We start from the raw sequence: 25634 nt of genomic DNA, 5'->3' as shown, positions 1-25634 counted from the left end.
CAATAGTCCTTTACTTTGCTTCCCATAAAATAAACACACGTAACCCTTTACCCAAGGAGCCCTGAGCACATCCAGTCACATTGCGTCCCCTTCTCTTTCCTTCTTCCTCTGGGCAAATCTTTCCATAAAAGGGGAGCTCTATTGCACTGCGGGGGCTCCACCAGATGTGCACCATAAACTAAGCAGGGCTGTCAAAGCAAGTAGCCAGCATGATCCAGAGCAGGGGCAGGGCTGTCTGAGTTAATGGGAAGTTCAGCATTTCCAATGCACTTGTTTTGAGAGGCCCCTTTGGAGATGGAGGTGTGTGAGAGCAGGTCCTTGCCCTGACAAGCACCTCACTGTTAGCATGGCCAGTGAGGCCACCGAGGGGGACACGGGACAGGCTGAGCACCCCATGGTTGCTGAACTGCCCAGGGACCTGGACAGGTGAGTTTTGGAGGTCTGGCAGAGCTTCTCTGCTGTACTTCACCAGAAGACTTCATCAAGCACCTGCCAGTGCTCCTGCATGTCTTTGAAGAGCTCACACAGAGAAAGTTTGTAGTGAAGCTGAGAAGCCAAACCAGCTCCACAAGCCCTGTCAGCAGTCTGACCCTTGGAATGATGAGCTCCAAGGTGCCACATACACTCCCAGGACCCATTTGCCTGCACCAGAACCTGCCATACCCTCTCCCTAAACTACCCAGTTTCATTTCCATGCAGCCTGTGAGTTTTATTATTACATAACCACTCCCAAAACCTCACCTTTCCCAATGCTAAAGCAGCAGCTTTCCTCTCCTTGCTCTCCCCATGACTCCTACTCCCTCTCCCTGCCAGTGGCTGGAGCTCACCTGGGGCAGGCTCCCACCTCTCCCCTGGCCAGTGAAATGTTCCTTTCGTCCAGCCTGCTCCTGGAAGGGAAGTCAGCCCTGGGAATAACTGCCCAACAACAAGCAGCCTGTGTCTTCCCAGGATGTGCTCACAAGTGCACTCCTGAAAATGGAAGTTCTGGATCGCTTGGGAGGGGAAAGGGGCTGGGGTTGAGAGGGGGGATAGAAGGGGGAGGGATGGTCTTTTCCCTTCCCTCAAGCCCTTGAAACACTAAGCTGCCTTTCAGTCTCTGCTTGTCTATAAAGTGTTCCATAACCATGTGGGTTTCTCTTTCCTTTTAGGGAGAATTGGGAGCCCCAGGTCCTCCTGGAGTCCTTGGACTCATTGTAAGTACAAAAACAAATGGAGATCTGGCTGGTCGGGCTTTAACCCTTTCAACCTGCCTAACTGCACACAGATTTTCTTCCTGTGAGCAGGATGAAGAAGTTGGGGAGGTGTGACATCTGGGGAGAGAGGGGGTTTCCTGGTGGGTTGGGAGGTGGAGGAGGGCAAACCCTTTCCAAACAAAAGGAAACAGATTAGATGTCTGTTGTTAGTGATAATTTGCCCTTTTGATAGCATTTGCCAGGGTATTCCTTCAAAGATGCAGCATTCATTCCATACCAGGACCTCTTAAAAAGCAAGTCCCTGTAAGCAGTGACCTCAGGGACACACAGTTCTTGTTCAATGGAGAGTCTGAGGGCAGGAATAGAATGTCCTCTGGGTAGACAGGAATTTTAAAAGCACTTTCACCATCCCATCACTAATCCAGGTAATTTTGTACTCAGCCAAATTCCACCCTTCATTACACTTTTCCCCCAGCAGGAGATAAATGGCTCTAAGGATGGGTGGCAGCTCCTCCTCTGGCAGCTGTGCTGGGGTTAGTGAATGCCCAGCTGAACATAGTATGATTTATTTTTAGGTCAAGGGACTTGTTTTAGGTTATTCCCTTCCATGCACAAAAATTGGTAGGCTCTGTTACTACTACTGCATTCTTTCATAATGATTCCTCCTCAGCTGTGACAAACAATGGAAATTTGACTTGTGAGGAATGGTTAAAACCTTCCCCTTTTGCCTTTCCATAGCTTAAATTACAGGAGTGTGTGTCAGCTTAGATCAAGGCCTCCATTGCAGTAGGCATTGCACAAACCCAGAAATCTTACATTCCTTGAAGGAACAGCAGGGAATATAGTGATGCACCCATCTTGGAGTTGGGAGATTGAGGAAGAGTTGGATTCACAGGAAGGTTGTCCATGGAACCAGGAACTAGGTCTGCTTCCCCTCATTAGTGGAGGGGAGTACTTTAGCCATAGTAGCAGGAAGGATGTGCTCCTGTCAAAAAGCTGGAATATAAAGATTGCTATTTAAAACAATACCATTGAGGGTATAGTCCAGATTGAATTATATTCCTCCTTGCTTTCGGAAAGATATAGCTTTTCCTTGTCGCCTTTATCTCACAGATGTTTGGTTTGTTAGAAAGTGTAAGGTCAGAGATGGCAAAAGTGATCATGATCCTTCTAGAAGTGATGGAGTCAGAAACTGCCTGTCCTCCCCTCCACATTGGCCCAGCCAAACTTCAAACTGAGATTCAGGTCAGATGGAATCAGATCTTGTGTCCCAGGGTAACATGCATCTCCTGAATTCAGGCTGCTGAAACATCTCTAGTGGGACAGACTGAGAGTGACCCCTCCATCCTCCTGGGGAGAAGAGAGCACATCCATCCTGCCTTGTCCTCCCTGTGGAGGACAGCTCCAGCTCCTTATCCAGGGTGTGCACACAGGGCCCACGCTGCAGGGCATGGAGAAGGTGACACATGGCCCCTGTTCAGTTTTGTCCTTGCCACCTGCAGCCACCCCAGGGACCAGCCAGGCTCTGGCTGCCTCACGCACCCTGCAGAGTTCAGTTCACGGTGTAAGAGAGGCTGAAGAGCAGAATGAGGTGTAACTAAAGCCTCTTGCTCTCCTAATTAACCATGTGGGCAGAGCTCTAAGTAAAGGCATTTCTACAAGCAGCCTTTATGCTAGGAGGTATGAAAAGGGCTCTGTTGGGGTGGCTGCAGCCCAGCTCTCTCTGCGTGACCGCGGGCCCGGGGCTGCGGCTGCAGAATCGCTCCTTCAGGGAGCCTGCCCTGTTTATTTACACACTGAGGCCAGGCTGGTGCACCCTGTCACTGCCTCTCTTCATGGCAGGGAGCAGCCAGAGCCCATTTCAACACCAGCACTGAAGGGTTTCTGTTGTGCATCACACATGGGTGCCCAGAGCAGCCAGAGCTCTGCTGTCCTCCTGTGTTAGAATAAGTCCCAGCACACAATGCCACCAATGCTGGCTTCTCACTGCAGCAGGATGAGACACCTCTGTCCCCACCTCCTGTCTCTCCTCTCTTTTCTTTGAGTGCTGCATTTATTTAAGGGCTGTCTGCACATTCAAAGAGCCTTGATTCATACCAGGATGCTGCTTCTGTTGATATCAATAGTGCATTTCTTCAGGGACACCAAGACTGGATATCAGAGGAATTTCACACCGCATGTGATCTGTTGGGTTTGCACCCAATGACTGCGGCAATTTTCTTTCTCTCACTAGGGTGACATGGGCCCTGTTGGACCAATTGGCTATCCAGGACCAAAAGGATTAAAGGTGAGGGAATCTCTGAGCTCTCATCCCTCCAGAGCTGGGCTGAAGGTTGTTCTGTTCCTCCTTGGGGCAGTGGTGACTGTCCTGAGAGAAAGGATGGGCAGCAGTGGTGCTGAACACAACATCCCACTGGTGCTCTGCAGTGGGTGTAAGTCAGTGGAGAATTCCAGAAGCATTTTCCCACATGAAGAATGTGTGATGGAGCACACTTTGGGAGCAGTCTGGCATTTGACCTTGAGACTGTCCCAGGCCACTGCTGTGGGTCTGAGCCACCAGCCCCATCAGCAAACAGCAATGTCACAGACCTGAGCCAGTCTCCACCATGGCTGAGCCTCACTCTGAACTTCCTTTTGTTTCAGGGGCTGATGGGAAACCCTGGAGAGCATGGACTGAAAGGTGATAAGGTGATCTGAATACTCCCTTATTGCACTGTGTTTTAATTTGCATGTGAAACCCTCTTTCTAGTTTCTCTTTCTTATTCAGCATCATAGTGCTGGTTCCACTCTGGCCATCTATACCCCATCCTCTCACTCTCCCTCCATTCGTGACACTCTAGTTTCAATTTTTCTTTCTTTGATATCTGCCCCATCTCCTTTTCCATGGAGTATAGATAAATTATGCTCAGATCCTCTTTGGAGCTCTTGTCTTTCACTGATGATGACAGTAACTGTCCAATTACCTGGTGTTTTTATAATTACACTGGTTTTATGTTGTTTACATACTGGGATGGGGAGGAGATGATCCAACACTGACACTGAGCTTGCATTAATGCATTTAGGGGAAAGATGTGGTGTGAAAAAGCAGCCCTGTATCAAACAAACCAGGTGGATCCCCTGGAAAAACTGTTGTGTCTTAGGTACTTCTGCTCCTGTTCAAGGAGCCTCACCACAGTTCAGCTTCCTACTGAGAGGAAATTGCCTTGTCCCAAACTGATATAAATCACATTAGAAAAAGCAAAAAGGAGAGGGGCCTTGATTGCAGAGATTTAGTGGTGCTGGCACAAAACACACAGCTTCAGCTAAATCAGCATGAAGCTGTGTGTGTAAATGTCTCACTGTCACAAGAGCCCTCCTCCTACAGATATTCAGCTGTAGGATTTATTTAGTCTAAAGGAGTGGGAGGTGCAGTTATTTATTGCTGGCTCTGATTGCTTAGGAGGGCAGTGGAAAATGACCATTAAGTGCATTCTCCTCCTCCTGTCAGATGTTTTATTCTCTTCTTAGATGTTTGCTTTTAGAGAATGATTTAGCAGCCCAGACTGCACAGGGGGGGAGTAGTGTCAAACCAGTTGATTCAACTTTTCTTATACTATAGCAGCTCTTTGCCAGGACTCCTGTGTCTGCAATTTCCATTTCTCCTTTGAGTTGCTTTCCCATTTCTGTGGAATGACAAGGCAAAAGAAGGGTTTTTTCTTTAGGACAAGCTTAAGACACTGTAGCTGGTTTCTGGACTAAACCCCAGATCCTGGAGTCCACCGACTCCTCCATCCACTCCTTGAGAGAAATGGTTAAATATCTTAAGAATCACCAAGATCTAAATCACTGTTTAGCACAACTAACCTTCCTGGACAGTTCAGTCTCCATCACTTTACAGAAACTGCTCTGTTTCTGCCCAGTATTTCCCCAGACACTGCTATCACAGTAACCAAATGCTTTGTGGCTCTCTCTGGAGTTATCCTTAAAATACTCACAAGTGCAGAATTATCCATCCCCCAACAATCCCACATTCCTGAGGTGCAGGAAACCTTTTCCTCCCCCCTGTAAACTCCAGGCTGCAGATCATCCTGCCTTCCTGGCTTGATGAAGATTTAATTGGATGTCTGCAAGCTCCTATTAATCCCATCTGTCTTGGTCACATCCAAAAACACGTGGCCTTGTACAGGTTTGTCTTTTTGTAGCTGAGGAAAACTCCCTTCAGTCAGCAGCAGTCAGATAGATGCTGGTAAAACCTGAGAACAATGACAGGGTGCTGGATGTTTGTGTAGGCAGCAGGAATGTCACTGATCTGCCACCTCAATCTGCCTGGGAGAATGTCCTCACACCACATGGCCAGGTGTGAACCAGAATAAGGGACAACATCTCACTCCTCCAGCAAAAATCACATCTTTTTATCTAGAAGCTAGACAGGCAGATCCAGGTTATCCTGTTTCCATTCCTGTGTTTTCATGGAGGAAAGGAGAGGGGGAAGAGAGGGTTGTATCTGCTCTGACAGGGAGAAGTGGAATTACTGTGTAACTCTGAAATAAAGAGTGGCTTGAGAAGACCAGATTGGGTGATGAGTGCAGGGAAAGGTGGAGGAAGCAGAGGAAATCCCAGCTACTTGTTCTCACAAAGGAGTCTGATGAATCAGGACATCTGTAACTTGTGGAGGACATGGCTCAGGCAAATACCTCTGGAGCTGTGTGGCATTAGCTCTCTGCATTGCTAAGCAGGAAGTCTTGGCAACAGAGACTTCCAATCGAGGAAAATTGAGGGGATTTTGCACAACAGCCTCCTCTGCACCCCACAGTCTGCAAACATATCCCACAGCTGTGCATTTGTCCTTTCCCTTGTAGCCCCTCTCTGTTTGTGTTGGGTTACAAAGGGCCTCGGCTTGTCTGAAGCTGCATTTCTTTTTATAGGTGAAACATGAAGCACAGGCAACATCCCATGAGCAGGGGCTGTTTGTAATTTCAGATCCTACATTCCTTTTCCTGCCCTGTGAACCAAGTCCTTGCAGGCCCATTTCATCATCTCAGCATCGCAGTTTTTAATAACAAACATGCCTGACCTCTTTCCTCTGTAATTTTTCCCTCATATTAAGGACACAGATCCCAGGTGCCAGTTCCAGGGCAGGTAAAAGGTGATTCTCCAGTCCTCAGTTCTGGTTTAAAAAATTAACAGCCATAGATGGACTGCTCATGCCGTGACATTTTGCTGTGCTGTCACAATAACATGTGAACATCTGGCATGAAATCCAGCTCAGGTTAAAAGATGAGTTTTGTTTTCCCATTTTCTTCTTCCCTTCTCTAATTTCTCAGAGTTGTTTGAAAACTGGTTTCACAGTCACGCGCCACTTTTCCTAAAGGTTGGAAACAAAGGTTTGCTCCTGCGTTTTGCTATGCTCAGGAAACTCTTTTATTTTAGTAGTTATTACTTAATGTCCGAGTATTTCTTCTGAAACAGTATTTCACTGGCCACTTGTACTGTCTGGGTAGAAAATTGCTTAATAAAAAATATCATCTTTCTTCTTTGACCCTCAGAATTGATGATAAAGACAAACCTCAGAGGCAACCTGTCACTTCCAGAAAAGCTGTTTTCATGCTGCCTTCAGTCAGGAGTCAGAATTAAGTAGATTTCAGTGTTTTAAGCCTTGGACTACATAAAATAAGTAGAAAATTCAGAGAAGATGAGAAAAGTCTGTGGAGGAGCTGGGTCACACAGTAGTTTTCTTTGCCTTTTCTGTTGTATCTAATACTTGGGTTCCTTCCGAACTGAAGCTGTGTAAAGAGCTGATTGTTTCCATTTTGCATTGCCAAAAAAAAAAACAAATATGGAAAATAGTTCAGATGAAACAAAATGTTGGTTATTTGACTCAAATTAAAATATTTTAGGTTAAAAACCAAATGAGTAAAATCAATTTAACATTTTTAAGAGCAACATTTTAATTTTGCTATGTAAAAGACTTGTTTTGAAGATGGTTCAGTGAAATGTTCCGGGAACATTTGCCAAAACATTTAAGCAAATTTAGCGTGAATCCATGAAATGTTTCCATCATTGAATCTGCATAGCTCTTAATTTTTTTCCTTCTGAAAAATTGTCTTTGAAAAGTTTTTACCAACTCAAACCTGAACCGTCCACAATTTGATTATCCCCTGCATGTTACTGAAGTAGTTACAATTATTTCAGCTTTCTGATAACAAGTGGGTGGCTTTTCTGAAGTGAAGTGGACTTTCTCTGACATCTCTCTGTGGACTTTGGCTCTGTTGCAGGACTCCATATGTCTCCCATGTGGGCTATGTTTAAACATATAGCCGTGGAGTGGCTCATTCTTTTGCTGGAAAGCCAAGTTCTTGGGACAGAGTTCCTCCAGCAGTTATTTTTGTTGGGTCTTGTCATTGTACCAAGTTATTGTAGTCATCCCTCCCTTGACTTCCCAAGTAGAATTTTCCTTTCTCTGCCCCATCATTGACTCATCCTTTGTTTAAGTAAATCACTAAATACGTGAAGCTGGAAGGGGCATCAGGAGGTGATTTGGTCCAGAGCTGCTCACAGCAGGGCTAAGAGCCAGTGCAAGGTAGCCCACTGCTCCTTGGAAAACCTTCAGGAATATTTGGCTTCTACCCAGAGAGTCAGAATCTGTTATGTTGGTCCAGCTAGGGACAGACAGCTTGGTGAGGAAATATTGTCAGTGGTGGGCTCCCCACCCCAGTGAACACCAGCCGACCCCTCCCAGGGAATCTCAGCTCAGACTGGCAGTGGGGCAGTACTAAAGCATTGCCAGAAGCTGCTCTTGTTTTCTTGTGAAAGAGGATTGATGTTTGATGTCAGGACTAGGATATGCTCACAGAAACCCTGAGGATTGTTTTCTTTTCTGTAGAGCCTTGTGAGAGAAAAGGCTCATTCATTGAAAACTGAACTCTTCTGTTCAGCTGAATTTAACACTTCACCACCGTCATGGTTGCTGTCAGCCAGAGGAATGTGCTCTCTCTTCTTGCAGCTTCTATAGATACACAATGCTGGGGAATTCCTGGTTTTTGCTCTCCCACAGTTTCCTTTCTCACCTTAGAATCAAGTTGGGAAATACACACTTTGTTCAGGGTTGTTGCTACGCTCACTGTGATCTGCAGCTTGCCAGCAGTTCAGTTCTGAGTGGAGCTGGAGTTGAGACTTTTCCTATACAAAGCACCTTCTAAGCATCAACCTGGGCATTTTGGCTGTTGCTGTTGCCTCTTTTAACTCTCTGGTGCTGTGTACCCAGGGTGATCAGGGAAGAGCAGGTGTTCCAGGAGATATCGGCTTCCAAGGAGACAAGGTAATTGTTTTTCTTCTCTCCATTGTTCTTTTCCCCTTACATGGCAGTGGCCACAGTTTTCTCAGCTCCTCCACTAGGAGCTGGAATTAGCTGCATCCTGCTGTCAGGTTCCCCTGCTTGGATAGTTCCCATTTGGGGTATGCTGTGCCTTTCTAAAATCCACATCAGAATACGGATTTTATAGTTACTCATAGTAAGAGCAGTTCTGCAGGGTTTCTTTGTAGGGGCTATGGCTTCTAGCAGAGGTTGGAAGTGATGGGATTGATGGGGATGTGTGTGAATGTGTGTGGTCCAGTGGCTGCAGACTCAGGAGATTTTGTCTGCTCAGTGCAGCAACTTAAACCCTGACCCAGGGAACCACTTAATGCTCTGTATAACTTCTGATCAAATGACTTCTCCCCTGTGATTTAATGTGATACTGAGTGTGGCTGACAAACGTTGCACAGAGCCCTGTGCTGGAGCCTGCGTGGCTCTGAGCCGCAGCCAACTGCAGCAGCTCGTGTTCTTTGGGGCTAAATTCAGGGCTGTCTTCAGAAACATCTCACTGACATCAGTGCAGCTGTCCCAGCTCCATGCAGGGCTGAGTCCAGCCTTTAGGAGATGCTCCTCATTCTGCAGCAAAGCTGGAGCCTGGGGAATTGGAATTTATTTGATGCCTCATTGTGTTCTGAAAAAAATGTGTCTCTCTCAGGGCAGTCAGGGTTTGCCTGGGGTCCCTGGGGCACGAGGGAAGGCAGGCCCCCTGGTAAGTAACCAAGCACCCTCTGCTTCCTCAGCTCCCTGTCTAAGGTTCCGAGCCCAGCTGCAAAGACAGCTTGGCAGGGATGTGCTGCTCTAAAGAGGAAACCTGACAGCCAGCAGCCAGCTCACTTTTCCCCATGTTTTTCCAATTTCTGCAGGGAAAAGTCGGTGACAAAGGACCAGTTGGGTTTCCAGGACCACCTGGCCCTGAGGTACGTCCCACCACCTCCTTCTCACATCCTTCCAGCCTAGGGCTTCACTTCTCTGCTGGGATATGATGGCACATGAGTGGTGATGGGGTGCGAAGAATCAAGATGGGTTCATGACCCATTTTACATCTCATGGCTTCCTGATTTTCCTTCTCCTTTTTTGTTATAGATAAAATGAAAGCGTTTTTTTCAGTTTTCCCCCTCTAAACACCATTTAAAGTAGAAAATCCTCCTACTGCCCTTACCAAAAAAGTGTCACAGTGATACCTTGGATGCAGGAGGAGCTTCCCCCAGCACACCATCATTTTTCTCCTTCCTAAGTGACCAGACAAGGTCTGTAAGATGCTAGACAGCCACTTCCAGCACAACTGATGGTCTGTTTTCCCCTCATCAGCGTTCTGGCATTTCACAGGGTCTGGAAGGGCTCTCAACTTTGTGCTGCCACTTAGCAATCGTTCCTCTTTGTTGCTATTGGAAATAAGCACGGATTCCTTTGTTTCCTCCTCGATGGGTGGCTGGGTGGGTGGGAAGGAGCCCTGCCAGGCTGACGGCAGCTAATGAGGGTGTCAGCACCTTTCCTAATTCCTCGCCTGCTTCCCTTTGTCGCCGAGGCTGCAGCTCCTTTCTGGGAGCACAGAGGTTATGAGCTGGCTCAGAAAGATTAATTAAAACCCAAATGGCTGCTTTTAGCTGTGTGATGACAGGGAGGCCCTCACTGCAATAAATCTTGTAAGAAGATGGACCTAAAGGGAGTTGCTGGGAAAGGCTGCTCTTCCATCAAACTGCTGGTGCTGCTCTGTTGTGTCCCATTCCTTCCCAAAGCCATGCTGGCCCCCACACGGACACTGCCAGCATGTAACACATCTTGTCCCTTAGGCTTTTGCTAAACCTCTCACAGAGGCTGACACTGCCTGCAGAATTCCTCCTTTGCACTCTGACTGTTCCTCATTCTCTCCAGGGCTTCCCAGGTGACATTGGCCCACCAGGAGAAAACGGTCCTGAAGGTCTGAAGGTGAGTAGAGCAGAGACTGCAGCTCTGTGTGGGGTTGGAAGCAGCCAGGGAAAACAAAGTAGTGGGAAGGGGGGAAGAGAGAAAGCCCAGGAGATTCCTAAAGATTGTCCTGGCCAGCATCTCAGCTTGGTCTTGAGGTCCCTCCAAGTGCAGCGTTTTCTTTGCTTCAGATTTTTTTTCCTGTAGCAAAATTGACATTGGATAATGTCCCGTGGCTGTGAAAGAGACTTTCTCATTTTAATTGCCCTTCTGAGCTTATGTTTCTATTTTCTGAGTATCTTTTCCTTTGGCTCTTTCTCAGGGAAAGCCAGGAGCACGAGGTTTACCTGGGCCAAGAGGACTGCCTGGACAAGAGGTAAGTATCCTCAGCTCAAAAGAGGTTTGATTTAAAGAACAATGCTGAATTTTCTAAATTAATGCATGGTGAAATGGTGTCTGTGGTTTAAAATGCTCTAGTCTCTCTGACTCTGGAAGCAGATGCTTATACTGAGTGATTAGAGATGTGCAGAAGAGGAGGAGCTTCCTCTAAGCTGTGTGATCTCCAAGGCCTGTGATCTCTGCTTCCAGTCACTGCTGGCATCTGCTGACCCTAAATTCTGCCTTGGCATTGCTTTTAAAGCCTGTTCCCCCACCCCCAGATGGGTGTTAGAGCTCTTTTCCCTGCACCTTCCCCTGCACAGACATGCCCTGGCCTGGCATCTGCTTCCTGCTCCTTTCAAGTGTGTTCCTTTTCAACCATGAGACCTGCAGACTCTGCTCTCTCACACGAAGAAATATCCCTCTGTAAAAAGAGAAGGAAATGGGAATTGCTGCTCTGCAGAAATTCATCTGCCCAGCACCTGAGAGCTTTCACTCACCACTTCACCTCAGAACCTGAAGCATCATTCCACTTGCAGTCATTACGAAGGGAACAATTGTCATTGATTTAATTGTCCTGGAGCTGCAAGAACATTATGGGAGCAGCAGAGAATGTCTGGGCTCCCTGTTTATCCTGTTGTAACTCCAGTGACATTGGTGTAATTTCCTCTCACTCAGGCCAGTGTAAGCTGTTTGTCCAGAGTCACGAGACATTGTGTAAATAATACTGAGCACATGCATGGGCAGGAGCTCGTTTTAATAGCACTAATAATTCTTAACTTTTTCTGGGAACTCTTCTGCTTGTTCTCTAAATGGGATTAATGCAAATTAGCTCATTTATTTGCAGTGAAATAGGAAAAAAAAATATTCCAGCCAAAATACAAAGGGAATCGAAGCCCTGCATTCCAGGTTCAGGCAGGCGTGACCGAGCTGCCTTCAATTTGCTCTAGTTAGTGAGTGTAAAAGTGAGCCCAAAGACATGGACATGGAGTTTGGTGTGAGCTGTGCTCCAGGACTCCGAGTGTGCAGCAGAGCACAGCACCGTGCTCTTCGCACTGTGGTCACCCAGGGCACTGGGTCAGGGCTCTGAATTGCATCCCTCTGGAAATGAGGCATAGTGTGGGTGTTTGTCTGAGCCTTGGAGCTGGGTTCCTGACCCCCAGTCCCACCCTGAGCCTGCCAGTGCCCCTTCATTACCACGGCTGACCACCGAAACGAGAGCAGCCGGGCTGTGGCTGCCAAGGGTGCTTTTAATTTCTCTCTTGGCAGTTGGTTTTAGACACTTGAGATAATTTTTTGTGAAGCTTAATTGAAGGTCTCTTAGAAACTGTAGATCTGATCCTATCACATTAGAAATTGGTGTGGAGCCAAGGGAGAGGACCGAGTCCAATTGCTGTGTGAGATTTTGTGATAGCTCTATTCTGCAGCATGTGTAGTCCCAGCTGAAAGCAAAAGGGAAACATTCATACAGTTGCCAAATGGTTCTGTGGGAAATTTTGGAACATGCTTTTTTGGGGGGAAGGGAGGGAAAAGGGGGGAAGAGAGAAAAAGGGAACTCTACAGCATTCACATCCCTGCCAAATCAAATGAAGCAGAGTTATGGCAGCATGTCCAAGATACCTTAGTGGCCAAATCCAGACCATCACAGCCAAATCAACTGGTGTTCCCTTGGTCAAATTTTGGATGGCTTTTACTGGCAGGACTTGACTTGAGATCTTTTTTCCCTGAGAAACCTCAGAGGCTGCTCTAAGACAGAAGGGCTCAGCTGTTAAAATGTGACAGCTGAACACACAGCCTGTGTTTAACTGCTGCTCATACTGCAGGCATCTCATTCTTGCTGCGTGGCGAGTCCAAATTTTGTCACTACTTTGCCTTTTGTTTTAATTTCTTTTCACCTCAGGGAGATGAAGGACCCTTAGGACCACCAGGAGTCCCTGGTCCAGAGGTAGGTTTCATTCATTTATTCACTCAGCTATTATCAGTTCTGATGACTTTGCAATGGAATTGTAGTTAAATTCTCATAAAGCTTCAACCCTCCTGGTTTGGGAAGTTAATCTGCCCTGCTGTGAATTATTGTCTTGTCCAGGGCTTGATTGATTGCTTGATCCAGGATGGCTGAAAGTCCAGGAAGTGTCTTGCATAGGGTGTTGAGTTTAGGACTTGCCTAAAATCTTAAACCTTGAAAAACTGTCTAATGTTTAAACAGTTCATCCTCAAGATAAATGACATTGATTGGAAACCATCTCCATAACCAGCCCTTGTGTTTCTTCCTTGATTTATAGTATTTTTCAATGAGTAGAGGAAAAAGACAAAAAAAAAGAAAAAAGACTGGACAGTCAGAGAGAGTCCACTTGACCTCTGTGATGTATCACAGAAACACAGTAGAAGTAAAAAGAATATTATCATATCTGTGAGCTTGCCAAGTCAGGCTTTTGTAATGTGTCTGCACATAATTGTCACATCAGGATAGTAAAATATCCCAAAAATTGGCAATAGGTGGATCAGAAAATGAAAGTTTTGTCTTCATCTTTTATTTTACAAGCATGTAAGCAGCACCTGAGACCAAAGCAGCTGCAAACTTTTGATGTTTATGGTTTTTCCATGTATTTCAGGGTCGATCTGGTCGGAAGGGGTTTCCAGGAACACCTGGTCCCAATGGTCCAAAGGTAAGAAAATAGTTTGTTCCTGATCAGGAAAGCAGTGGGTAGAAGGGAGGAAAGGAAGAGGGAAATGTCTTTTCTCACCTTTACCACTCTCCCAAGTATTCATTCCAGAGAGAACAAAAGAACTGAGGGTTCCTCTTTTTCTCAGAATTTTGGGGTCTTAGCTTCTGCTTCTTTCTTCAAAAAGAATGATGGTGCATTTTTTAAGCTATTATAAACAAATGTGTTCCTCTTTTGATATTAACCAACTTCTCCCTCCATCATCACTTCATTTTCCATTGCTTCTCCATGGTTTTGTTCTAAAACAATGCACATCATTCCTATCTTTGCTGCCTAATTATCAGCAGAAGACATCCCAGGGCAATGCTCTCCACAAACCCACACTCGAAAGGAAAGAGAAAACCCAACAAAAACAGCCTCTTCAAACAGTAAATAGCAAAAATGTGGTCTGGCAGCACATCTGGAGTATCTGCCTACTGAGAAAATACAGCTGCTGTCCTGGAGACACTGCTGGTTACTGGTGAGCCTGGTCTCTGGATGGCCCTTCCAGGGCACTCTGACTGCCTGCACGTGCTGCCACAGCTGCCCTGATCCCTGGGGGCTGTGCAATCCTTCTCCCTCTGCTTTCTCCTTCACCCCTCATCACTTTCATTCTCTGAACTCCTTCTTCCTGCACTGGGATTTATCTCATGTAGGTTCTTGCTGCAGTTTTCCTGTGGATGCTCCATGTGACAGTAACGTGTGCCTGTCTGAGGTTTTACAACAGCAGAATCAGGGTGCAGCATTGCCTGGGAATATTTGGGTTATCTTTTCTTCTTATGCTTTATAAAACTTTGGGATAAAGTAACCAGGACATAGGCTGGGCAATAGATATATTATGTTTCAGTGTGGCTTTCTGAAGGTTATTTTACTACAGCAGGACCAGCTTTTGGGGCATTTCACTCCAGAACAGCGTTTCCTCCATGTTTGTGTCAGTAGTGTTTCTTACTTTGGATTATCCTCCAAGTCACAGTTGGTTTTGTAGGTTGTTGTTTCTCACAGATTTTCCCCAATTCACACTTTGCAGCCCAAATAATAGGTGTACAAAGAGCCACATTGTGCCCAGGGTCAGGCTGGCAGCACCCAGTAATCCATGTGCCCTTGTCTCCTTGTCCTGCAGGGTGAGCCAGGAAACCGTGGCCGACCAGGGAAAGTTGGTGAGCAGGTAAATTCCTTATTTTCCTTGTCTCCTTGATGATCTCCTCTGTACAGCATGTCCTGGATGCCCAGAGTGCAGGCACAGGGCAGTGGCCAGGGATTTCTGGCCACCTTAAAGCTGCCCACAACCCTGGTGCTCCAGGTTCCAGGCTTTAAGGATAGGATTCTCTGCTTTGGGTGCTATGTTGCTTTCACTTCCCCTAAATTTTCTGGGGAGTAGAGGAGGCAGCAGCTGAACAAACCAGACCCTGGGGAAGAGTGACACTGAGCTGCATTTTGTTGTAATTCCATGGAGAACATTCTGCTGGCATAACCCAGAACATGCATTATCCCTGTAGGCTTTGGGGGGAGCCACAGGCATCAAGGAAAAAGCAACAATTGTTCCCACATCTCTGTGATTGAAACCCACAAACTTGTCCACCAACAACCCTGAAAGTGAAGCCACGGAGCCTCCAACAAATTCTGTGTGTTCCTGCACGACCACACCAAACTGGCTGTGGCAGCTGGCCCTGACACTGCGGGTGCAGCTTCTCACCACTGCTGTCCTGCCCAACACTTTCCCTGCTGGATGGTCAGCACGCTTGGTTTGGTTTGGTTTAGCTTGTCAGCCTCTCTGGCTCTTCTTTGGGTCACTTCTTCCAAGGGTTTCTGATCAAGCAAGTCTACAAAAGTCAAGGTGGATCCTTTTCAGTACCAGCAGTCTGATACCAGCCTCAGTATATATTAGAGGTGGTTACTTTGGAAAGAGAGCCTTTTCTGTGTTATGGTTGTTAATTTGGACCTTGAAGAGCAACTACTAAAGGGGCAAAGTTGTTCTCCACATCTGAGTTCTGCTTGTAGCTTTATCAGATTCTGTACAGTCTCAGGCAACACTTTCCAGTGCTTTGTGCCTCAGTTTCCCCTTCTGTGAAAGGTGTGAGACAGCCCTGAGCAGAGCTTAGCCCAGTGCCTCCTGTTCTGAAGTGGCACCTGTGGATACTGTTAAAAATGAATATTTAGAAGTGCTTTGAGATCCTTAACCAGACATTGTCCTTGGAGGGCAAAGCATCATTAGGATTATTATTCTTTAACTTCCCTCAGGACTGACCTTGGATGAGAACTGTAGGCACTGTTCATCGAAAAGAAAACACAGCTGGCCTCTGCTGACACTGAAACCAGCACAGTGGTAGGAAAGCTGCCTGTGTTATTCTTAGTCAATTAGTCTCTGCCTAGAAATATCACCCAGAAAATTTCCATTTCTGAACCAGTCAAGTAATTAGAACAAAAATGTCTCTCCAGAGTAATGAGAAATAACCTCCACTCCCCTCGCATCTCCACTGAATGATGCTGGAGTGTTGGGGTTTCCTTCCTCCCTCCACTTTAACTTCAGCACTTGGTGTTGAGGCCGGGTTGGTTTTTGCAGAGCCCTGAGAGGATGAGCCCAGGCCCTTGGCACTGCAGACACCATCACCTCACCCTGTTTTCCCTTGTGGAGACCCGGATGTTTTCTATTCCACACTAAGGGTGGTCACACTTCTCACTCCTGCTGCTCTGCCTGACAAATGGTTTCTCTCAGAGTAGAAAATCTCAGCATAACAGCATGAGAAGAAATCAGCCATCCATCTCATTGGGGATTTCTTCCCTTTCTTAGGGACATCTGTTTAGGAAAACACGGGAGTTTCTGTGAGGTTTCTGATGATACTTGAGCTCTTGTTGAAAAATGAGGTTTTAAGCCACAGGGCCATCCCTGATGCATTGTTTTTCCATTGCAAGGACACAGACTCGGGAAGATCATTCATGAGATGCTTGTTGTCTCCATGTGCTGGAAGGATTCCAGCTGCCAGGCTCCCCAGTACCCTGGAAATGTGTGGGTTAACCCTTCCTTGCCTGTAGATGGAGTCAGAAGGATATGAAGAGGAATAGGAGGCCTCTGGCCAGGGAAGCCTTCCTGTCCCCAAGCTGGGAATGCACAGCAGGAGAATGTGACCCAAATGTCCTTGTTGAAGGTCAGAGAGCCCTGTGGGAGAAGCAACACCCTGCAGCAGGCAGGAAGGTTCTGCCATCCCAGGGACCACCTGCTTGGTTCTAGAAAATCCTAGTGAAGAGTTGTGCCGGCTGAAAGCTGTGATTTATGTCCTTAATGGGACTGGGAGGTCCTGTCATAGCAGGAGCAGCTGTTTGAGTCCCTTCCCCTGTGCAAGAAGTGACAGCCCTGCTGACTCAGGGGCTGTGTCAGGGTCAGCCCCCTTCCCATCGCTCTGTGCTGGGAAGGACAGCCAACGTTCTTCTCTTGTCCTTTAAGGTCAAAGTATGTTGTCTCAATTTTAGTATTCTAAGCTAATTTGTCAAAGGACACCAGCACCATCTCCTTCATGTCTTTCCCCTTCCAAAGGAGAGGGGCTGTAATGTCAGGTTTGCAGGTGGGGAGGTCCTGATTGTCTTGGCCAAGGTCAAGAGGGTCACCAAGAACACAGCAGGGAACTGCACTGGTGTTTCCCACATGTTAGCACTGCTCCTTTCCTGCCCATTCACCTTCTCCTCCAGGCAATCTCTGACCTCCAGACATCTCACTCAGGGATTTCAGGGCACATCTTCACCTTCCCTCCCTCCCTCCCCAGGATGGTGGAAACCCAGCACAGCAGCAGGGCAGGGCTGAGCCCGGTGCACAGAGGGTTAAACCACATGGCTGTTCTTTGCGGGTCAGAGCGTCCTCCTTTAAGCTGTGATATTTACTGTTTTACTTTCCCTTTCTTTCATCTGAATGGGAGGATTGTACATTTACTCCCTCCCGTCCTTTGTCCCTGGTTTGTTTTGTTTTGAGTTCTGGCGAAGCAGTAAAACAGAAAGGCCGTGATCGGTTCCCGCTGGGAACGACCAGCGGTCCCGTCCCTGGGAGACCCTGCTCACGCTGGTTCCTCTCAAATGGGCTATGATTTATGCAAGGCTTCATTGCTGACTTGCTCTCTGCTGATGGAGCCAAGAGCGGGGGCTTAATTATGACAGGACTGGGCAATAAATGGGGAAAGCGAGACAGGAGTTAGGAATTACAACCCACCAATCCCCCCCTCCTTTCCTTGCTCCCCCTTCCCCACCAAGCCCCCAGCAACTTTTTAACAATCTCCATCCCTTTTCCGCCATGCCCTTGGCTGCGGAATACAGCAGACTGAATCATGAGCGACATGCTGAACTCCTGTCTAATATAAATGTTTTACATTCTTTCCTGTATACTGTGGGCCTTTATCCGGGCAGCCACTGCTGCTGGGACTTCACGTGCATCATTACACACACTGCCCAGAGCCCTGTTTGATGCAGGCCCTCTTTCCAGCCCTGAGAACCTGAGAAAAATATGTTGTGCCACAGCCATTTTAGTGTAATGACCACAATTCATGTCTGCTTTGATTAAATATTTGCCATTGGCAGCTCTTGTGGTTCTTAAAACTTAAATCTTTCTGTCTTAAATCTAAATCTCCTTGCCTTTAGCGGCTATCCCATTTTGGCCAGTGAAGAACCTCATTACCCAATGTTCCCCTGTTTTTTCTTATACTCCTGATAAATTACTGAGATTTATTTGGCGTAGACATATCTATCTCGAATTTGTCTGCTTGCAGACACAGCAATGTCGGTTAATTTAGCTCAGGGCAGACAGTGCTGGCTGCAAACTCTGCAGAACTACTGTGCTGGAAGCTGCAAGGCCCCTGCTCTGCATCTCACGTTCACACCATGGGATGCTCCCCTCACGTGGGAGCAGTGACATCTTCCCCTGTGCAGTACCACTGTGCACCAGCACAGGCAGAATTTTCCCTGGGTTCGGACTGAAATGTTGGCTGTGCTCCTCTTCCATCCCATCAGTGCTGGCCATGCCAGCAGGTTTTTGCACAAGCTGCCATAACAAGCAGCACATCTGTGACAGTGAGGGGGATCTCAGGAGGGTGTTGGGGGCTCTTGGTGTGCTCAGATCCTGCAAACCCTTCTGCAAAGCACCAGCAGGCCAGCTTCAGAAGCATCACCAGTACACCTGGCTTTGAGACCCAGATTCCTGAGAGGCTTTTTAGGGTGGATGCTGCCATGGACACTGACCTTCAAGCCTGAGGTTGGATATGCAGCAGCCCTTGGAAGGGAGTTTGAAACAGTCTTGTTCTGAATGGGACCAATGCTTTCTGCAGAGCAGGGATCTCTCTTCTGCAGGAACTGGCCTAAGGAACCAGACATTTATTGAAAAGCATATTCCCAGGAGAGAGAGAAAGAGTTCTGTGGTTTTCCAAGAAACTGGAAATGAACAAGAGATGTATTCTTTCTTCCTTTATTGTCTATTTTTGCTTAGCAACACATTTCCCTGTTGCATCTCATTGCTTTGCCTTTCTCTACCATAACATTTGCCTTCTCTGTGGCCTTGGGATATTGGAAAATTCAGAAACTGGATGCAGTTGTGTACCTGCACTTGTGTCTAATTGAAAGGACAATTGACCCAGCAGCCTTCAGCAATGCCACCCAGTGGCAGCCTTGCATAGGCAGATGTTGCAGAGTTTTCTGCTCTCCAGTTGATTCCTGCTCTGGGCAATCTGTGCAGAGTCCACCTCTGCTTGCCACAGGTGTCTGGTCCATGCAGCCTGGCCATGATGACAATCTTGTGCTCCAGGACTGCCTCAGCTTCAGACACAAAGGACATTTCAAAGCAGAGACCACTTCAAAAAGGTTGGTGACACCCCTGCAGGGTAGTGGAGCTTTTCTGTTGGTAGCTGTCGTCCCATGGCCAATTGGTATTTCCATCATGGCACAGAGGAGATGGGTGCCTCCAGAGCCAGAAACCACTGGAGCTGGTAGGGAGGTTGATTTATCTTAACTCTCAGGAATCTTCTCTTGAGATTGCATCTGTTTCCATCTTCCTAATTAAAAGCAGTTCTGTTTGCCTCTTCGTTATTGCAATCATTGTTAAACCCTGAGCTTACACTGGAGGCTTGTTCCAAGATGGTTTCTGAGTAGTGTGCAAGATCCACTGCCCTGCTGGCCTCTCTGGCTGCAGGAACCTTTATTTCCTACTGGCATCCCACCAGCACAGCACTATCCAGGGCAAAATTAATCTGCACAAAGGGCTGAGGCAGCTTGGATTAACCCAGAAGAAGTCTACGCAGTCCAGCTGCTAAAATGATGGTAAATCTCTGTCTCTGTGAAACCCAGGAGCTCCTGGGGAAGCTGTTTTGGGAAAAGCTCACAGAACAAAGCCACACTATGGACTCAGCCTTCCTTCCTTCACTCATCCACTGCGCTGTGTGTTGTGGTTCTTGCAGATCCTCGTGCTGCTGTTCCAGCTGGCCCCTAAAGCAGAACCAGCTGTGGAGTTAGACATTCCCATGGCCGGGAGCAACTCCATCCGCTCTGGTAGCCAGTAGGAATTACTGAGCATTATACGAGGGATGCTGTGCTATTGCAACCAGCAAGGTGGACCAAAGGAACTGTTTACTTTCTCAGCAAATAAAAACTGAAAATTAGTTGTGCTCTTCTCTTTCCTCAGGGTCTAATGGGTTTCATTGGTCCGGTGGGGGAGCCTGGAATAGCAGGAGAAAAGGTAAGATTGCTCGCAATGAAATCATTGTTGTAATTTTTGCAGGATAGGGAGGCTGGGGTGGGAGAAGGGTTGTGGAGATTTAAGTTGTGATGTGAGTGCAACACCCAGCTGGGAATGAAACACGTCCAGGGTGTCTGAGCTAGACTAGAACCAGGCCAAAATCATCCACTTCTCATTCAGGAATTAATATGCGCTGCCCTCCAGGGAGGTGCTGTCAAATATTCTTTGAAAAATTAACTTTCCTCATTCATAATATGCCAGGCAATTTGTATTTAACAGTCAGCTCTGGTTTTTATGGGACTGAGGGATCCATCAGCCCTGTGTTGCTGGTCATGGGAGGAGTCCATGGGATTGAGGTGACAGATTTCTGCAGATGTGTCCTCTGGGTTGCCAGAGGGGGTCACGCAGGACCAGGGCTGAGCCTGCATTGAACAGGAGGTCCAGCAATTTCTCAGGTGTACAAGAGTGTAGCCACCCATCTGAGCAAAGGCTGGACCCATCTGAGCAAAGGCTGGTCCAAATATTTCCCTTCTTATCTGGTGAGGACCATCCCATCTGGCTGCCCCTGGTTGCTTTAGGCACATTCAGGGCTGGTGCCCTCTTGCGTATACTACAGACACAAACCTCTTCCAGGGGAATAAAAAGGGCTTTATTTCACATTAAAAAATGTAAAAGGACATTAATTTGTTTTCTATCACAGTGTAAACTTTTATTCAGAGGCAGCTCCCAAACACAAATCATCTGTGTCACTCATTGTATCTCACTCACACGCTGCTGGTTTTCATTGGTGGTTTAATTATTCACAGTGCAGCCGTAAAGATAGTGAAGAGCATAAAATGATGCATTCCACACATCAGTGCTCTCTTTCTCACTTTTATTGCTTCAAGCCTTGTCCTCTGGGTAATGATGTAAAGACTCTGTGACAGTTATACTGTGTTTGCTGCAGATCCATTTTATTGTCTGTCCACAGCAGTCTTTGAAAAAGTCTTTCTGTCCTCTGGGCCCCAGTGAGGCAGTAGCAGAATCAGTCTCAGTCCAAGCTGTCAAGGCCCACAAGAACTAAAAAGAGTGACATGATGTGGGCTGTATTTTAGAGAAGGAAAACAGAGGAATAAAGAGTGATGTGTCCAGAGTGGTTACACAGAAAATTGGTGCCTGAATGAGCTGTCTCACTGGCAGCTGCAGCCCTGAGTTGAATGAAGAATAAGGTGTTTGCCATGACATGGGAAGACCTTTTCCTCCATTCCATTAAGTTCGTATCTGTCCCTGTGCCTTCCATGCCAAAGCCTTGACCACATGAAATGTCCTCAACTTCCAGATCAACTCTGTAATGTGATGATGTTACATCAGTGTCAAGGCAAGCCCAGGGTGTCCTTTGAAAATCTGCCCTTGGAGATCCTCGGCACAGCTGGGATTTCTATCAGGCTTCTCTACCAGGACAAATTTAGGGATGACAGAAATAGCTATCATCAAATCAAAACCTCAACCAGGCCTCCAGTTGGCATCGTATCCTACAGCTTACTACACTCTTGTGAGCTAAATGAAGTGGGAAATATGCTTTCATTAGAGATAGCTGAGTCAGCAATCTCCATCCTGAGAGCTGCAAAAGTTAAGACTGAAGCCAGTAGAATCCAAAGATTATCAAAGAGAACAATACAGTTTATACACACTTAATAAAATCCATCCATTCGGGGAGAAAAAAATCCATACATTGGTTTATAAGAGCCAACTGGTGACAACACAAACTCTGGGGTTTGTTTTTAATAAGCTCCTTAGAGCCCAGAAAATATTTCTCCTTATACTTTTTGCCATTGGAAGGTAGGTCAGATTTTGGGCGTCAGCTAATTGGCTGCATTTGCTAAATCCTCCTTCCTCATCCCCCTGAGCATACAAACCTAACACACCTAATTCCCAGTGCACCCCTGGGGCTGGAGGGAGACTACAGACAATTGTGTGGGAACTGCCACCATCTCCCAAAGGAGCTGCTGATGTCCCACTGCTAAAGCCACACCTTCATGTCACCCTCACATCAGCAGGTTGTGGTGGTGCTCATGAGGGTTTAACCCTCTTGTCTCCTACCTTTGGGTCAAGGATGTGTTCACGGAAAGTGAGATGGTCTGCATGAGGGGATAAGAAGACTTTTGCAATGAATAAGTGATGTTTTGGTATATAAAGTTTTTTATCTGCTTGTTTTAAAAGGGATCCTATCTTTAAGGTGGGCTGGGGAGTCATCCAGCTCTGAGCCCCTCATAAATCAGACCTCTATGTCACTGTTGCTGGCATATAAATTCAGGTCTCAGTATGAGCCACAGGACAGGGACTTCCCCCGAAACACCCACAGTCTCCTCTGAAAGCACCAGGCAGCATCTCTGTTTTTTTCCAGCTTGATTCCCTGCTCTCAGCAGGGCCTTGTGACAACAGATTTCAAATCCATGGCTCTGAAAATGCCAGCACATGTAGGGACTGTGATACTGCAGAACAGGCATGTCATGCCTTGGGTGGGAAGGGCTGGAGCTTTCCTTGGGTTCAGTCCTAGCACTGTTTGGAATTGAAGGTGATGGGCCTGTTTCCTTCATACCTTGGTGCTTTTGATGGCAAGAGTAAAGTCCTCTCTCTTGGGATGTGGAGGATTAGTTAATTCCTGCAATTCTTCCATTAATCTGATGAGATGGATGAGAAGAGAGTAATACTGGAAACACTTTTGGTAGAAAGCTGATGGCATAGACATAAATTTGTGGAATTTTTTAGTTGTTTCATTGCTTTAGATCACTCTTCCCTATGTTTCTGTCCTAGGGTGACCGTGGCCCAGTGGGACCCCCAGGCCCTCCAGGAGTCAAGGGGTCGATGGTAAGGAGTAAGTCTGCATTCTCTCACTCTTGCTGCCCCCTCTCTGTCTCTGTGCTAGCCAAGGGTGCAGCTTCTCCTGTCTTTTAGTTTCATGAAAACAGCTGCAATTTCTTCTCGTGTCTGTGGGGATGGGAATGGGCTTTTGAGTGAGTGGATATTGAGGTGTAGCCTCTCCCCAGCAGCTGAGTCCAGCAGTTTTTCCTTCAGTGCAAGGTGTGTTCTGCGGCTCCATCACCTGCTGTGTCAAGTGGAGACAGCCAGGAGCTGAAGGACTGCAGGTTCCCAGCTATCCTGGCTCTTGAACAGACAGTGCCCACCAACAAGGATCTGTCTGAGCTGACCAGAGCAGCTGGAAATGCAGGGTGCTTGGGCAGCACAGTGACTGTGCCTCGCTGTGCTCTGCCTTTCAGGGAACTGCATGTAGGAATTTAACAGTGGGGACCTCAGCTGGATCCTGTCTCTCTCTGACACTTGTTTCCTGTCTACTGTAGTACAAGACCCAAAGACATATTTTCATATTAATTCAGCCCATTCTCTCTGGGCTGTTCAGAAAAATCTTGCTGCTGATATCACTGGCCAGGTTGGAGCTGGGTTAGTGACAGCCTGGTCATTTCCTGCTGCCCCTGAGCAATTTTACCCTGACAAATATCATATCTGCCTGACCTTGCTAGCAGCCAACAATCCATTTTTCCTGTCTTCCCACTGGGAGGAAGAAAGTCTGTGCAGATTGTGGACATTCACAGCAGGCATGTTCTTCTGCCTTCCCTTTTAGGGGCACCCTGGGATGCCAGGAGGAGTGGGTTTTCCTGGGATCCCTGGACCAACAGTAAGTAAAGGCTATCATCATCTTGTAATACCACATCCTGGGCATGCATGGGCTAAGTCAAGCAACTGTACTCCAGGTTTTTTGAGTTTGATACAAACAAGAGATATGGGGAGAGGGATGGGACACGGGTGGGAGCAACATAGAAAGAGACACAAAAAAACCCACAGTGCTTAATTCAAAATTTTGTATTCCTGGGGAGGGATGCAAAAGTCACAATCCAGCCTCAATCTTTTAGCAGAACACAAGCTCCCCAGTTTAAGGTGTTCTGGGCTGGGAATGGTTGGCAGTGTGGGGATCACACCATGTGATAAAGTGATGTATCATGGTCATTTATCACAGTGACCACGGCATGCAGCGTGACCATCCTGTGTGGTCAAAGTCCCTGCTGGCATGAGAGGAGCAGAGCAGCTCCCCCAGACTGACCCTCCATCTGGACAGGCTCATCTGGCACACTGCAGCTGTGGCTGGAGCATGCAATCGCCATGGAGGCAGATTTTAGCCTGGCTCCAGTTTCCCACAGATGTTCTTTAGATGTAGCTCGGGCTCTCCCAGCAGCACAAGTGCCGCTGGAGCCAACAAAAAGGGAGCCCTGGGTGGGTGCAGGGAATGGATTTTGCTCAGTGTGTGAATTCCCACAGTGCTGGTAACTGGGAGGAAGATCACAACAGTGAAATGCCTGAGAAGTGCCAAAGGTGTGGCCTCCACAGGGTCAGGGTCAACTCTGCCACTGCCAGGAGCTCGAGGATGCTCTGGGTGCACTGGCTGCAGGCAGCTGCTGCCTGGGCACGGACTGTGCAGTAGCAACTGAGTGGAGGTGAGGAAGAGAGAAAATCTGAGGTCAAGCAGCACCTCAGGGTGACCCATCTCTGCCTGGAGAGCAGCAATGTGGCACCAGCCCCATCCTTACAATAAAAGCAGCACAATGCCACCCACACCCCCAGTGCTGAGCTGCTCTGTGGCCCCTCATGGCAGCACTTGCTGTTGACAGAAGCCTAAGAGGCAGCTACATATCTGTAGATGTCTCATTTTTAACAGCTTCCCTTCATGTTAGCTGCCACATGACTTGGGGACAGCTGGAGCACTGGGCTCCTCCTGCTCCAGGCCTCGTGGCTGAGGCAGTTTCTGCCCTGTGGAGCTCCATCCCTGAGCACCATCCCATGCACCACTAAATGTACCTTCAAGTGAAGCCAAATTTTGTCTGTCTTCACTGGGGCATAGCAATAGAAAGAGCTCAGGCATCAGATCCAAGTGGAGATACCAAAACCTCTCAGCAAAGCTCTGGGAGCTGAGACTATCCCCAGGTCCTTCTGTTTCCTTCAGTTCCCTCTTCTCCTGCAGGGAAGTAAGTTCATCCAAGCAAAATGTTTGCTCCACAACTGCATTTTAAAAAGTCATAATTCAATAAGCCAAACTTCCCCACAGAGCCAGTAAATCAAATAATCTCCTAATATCAAATCCCCACTCATTAACTCCAGCTGTTTTTCCACCAAACATTCCTTATTTGCTTTTCAAGCCAGACCTGAGGCATGCAGTTGTTGTTTGTCCCAAACTGTTAAAATCTTTGAATGAGCCTTAGAAGTGATGGCTGATTAATTCAACAAAGGATGATTGGAAATAGGAAGCAAAGTCAATGGTAGGAAACTTTGCCTTTGGTTTCAGCTTCCTGAGGATTGTGAATTCCTCTTTCTTCTTCTTACTCACCATTATGGTGCATCTTTTCTGTTTCAATACAGTTTTGGAAATAATGTGT

At 47.2% G+C, this 25634-nt stretch overlaps 1 protein-coding gene across 6 annotated transcripts in view; it reads left to right on the top strand.

Moving 5' to 3' along the window:
- The window catches only part of COL27A1 (collagen type XXVII alpha 1 chain), a 141602-nt gene that overhangs the window by 65441 nt on the left and 50527 nt on the right, over nucleotides 1-25634 (top strand). For all 6 annotated transcript variants that reach the window (XM_077787809.1, XM_077787810.1, XM_077787811.1 and 3 more), the window contains 14 exons: nucleotides 1149-1193; nucleotides 3427-3480; nucleotides 3837-3881; nucleotides 8437-8490; nucleotides 9182-9235; nucleotides 9390-9443; nucleotides 10399-10452; nucleotides 10754-10807; nucleotides 12710-12754; nucleotides 13422-13475; nucleotides 14632-14676; nucleotides 20158-20211; nucleotides 23005-23058; nucleotides 23831-23884. In XM_077787809.1, coding sequence (XP_077643935.1) covers nucleotides 1149-1193; nucleotides 3427-3480; nucleotides 3837-3881; nucleotides 8437-8490; nucleotides 9182-9235; nucleotides 9390-9443; nucleotides 10399-10452; nucleotides 10754-10807; nucleotides 12710-12754; nucleotides 13422-13475; nucleotides 14632-14676; nucleotides 20158-20211; nucleotides 23005-23058; nucleotides 23831-23884 — 720 coding nt within the window. The remainder of the gene's footprint in view (nucleotides 1-1148; nucleotides 1194-3426; nucleotides 3481-3836; nucleotides 3882-8436; nucleotides 8491-9181; nucleotides 9236-9389; nucleotides 9444-10398; nucleotides 10453-10753; nucleotides 10808-12709; nucleotides 12755-13421; nucleotides 13476-14631; nucleotides 14677-20157; nucleotides 20212-23004; nucleotides 23059-23830; nucleotides 23885-25634) is intronic.

This window comes from Lonchura striata, chromosome 22, assembly GCF_046129695.1.
Source record: "Lonchura striata isolate bLonStr1 chromosome 22, bLonStr1.mat, whole genome shotgun sequence".
NCBI classification, from domain to species: Eukaryota; Metazoa; Chordata; class Aves; order Passeriformes; family Estrildidae; genus Lonchura; species Lonchura striata.
The sequence above is the reverse complement of the archived record's forward strand: the minus strand, read 5'-3'. Positions and strand labels throughout refer to the sequence as shown.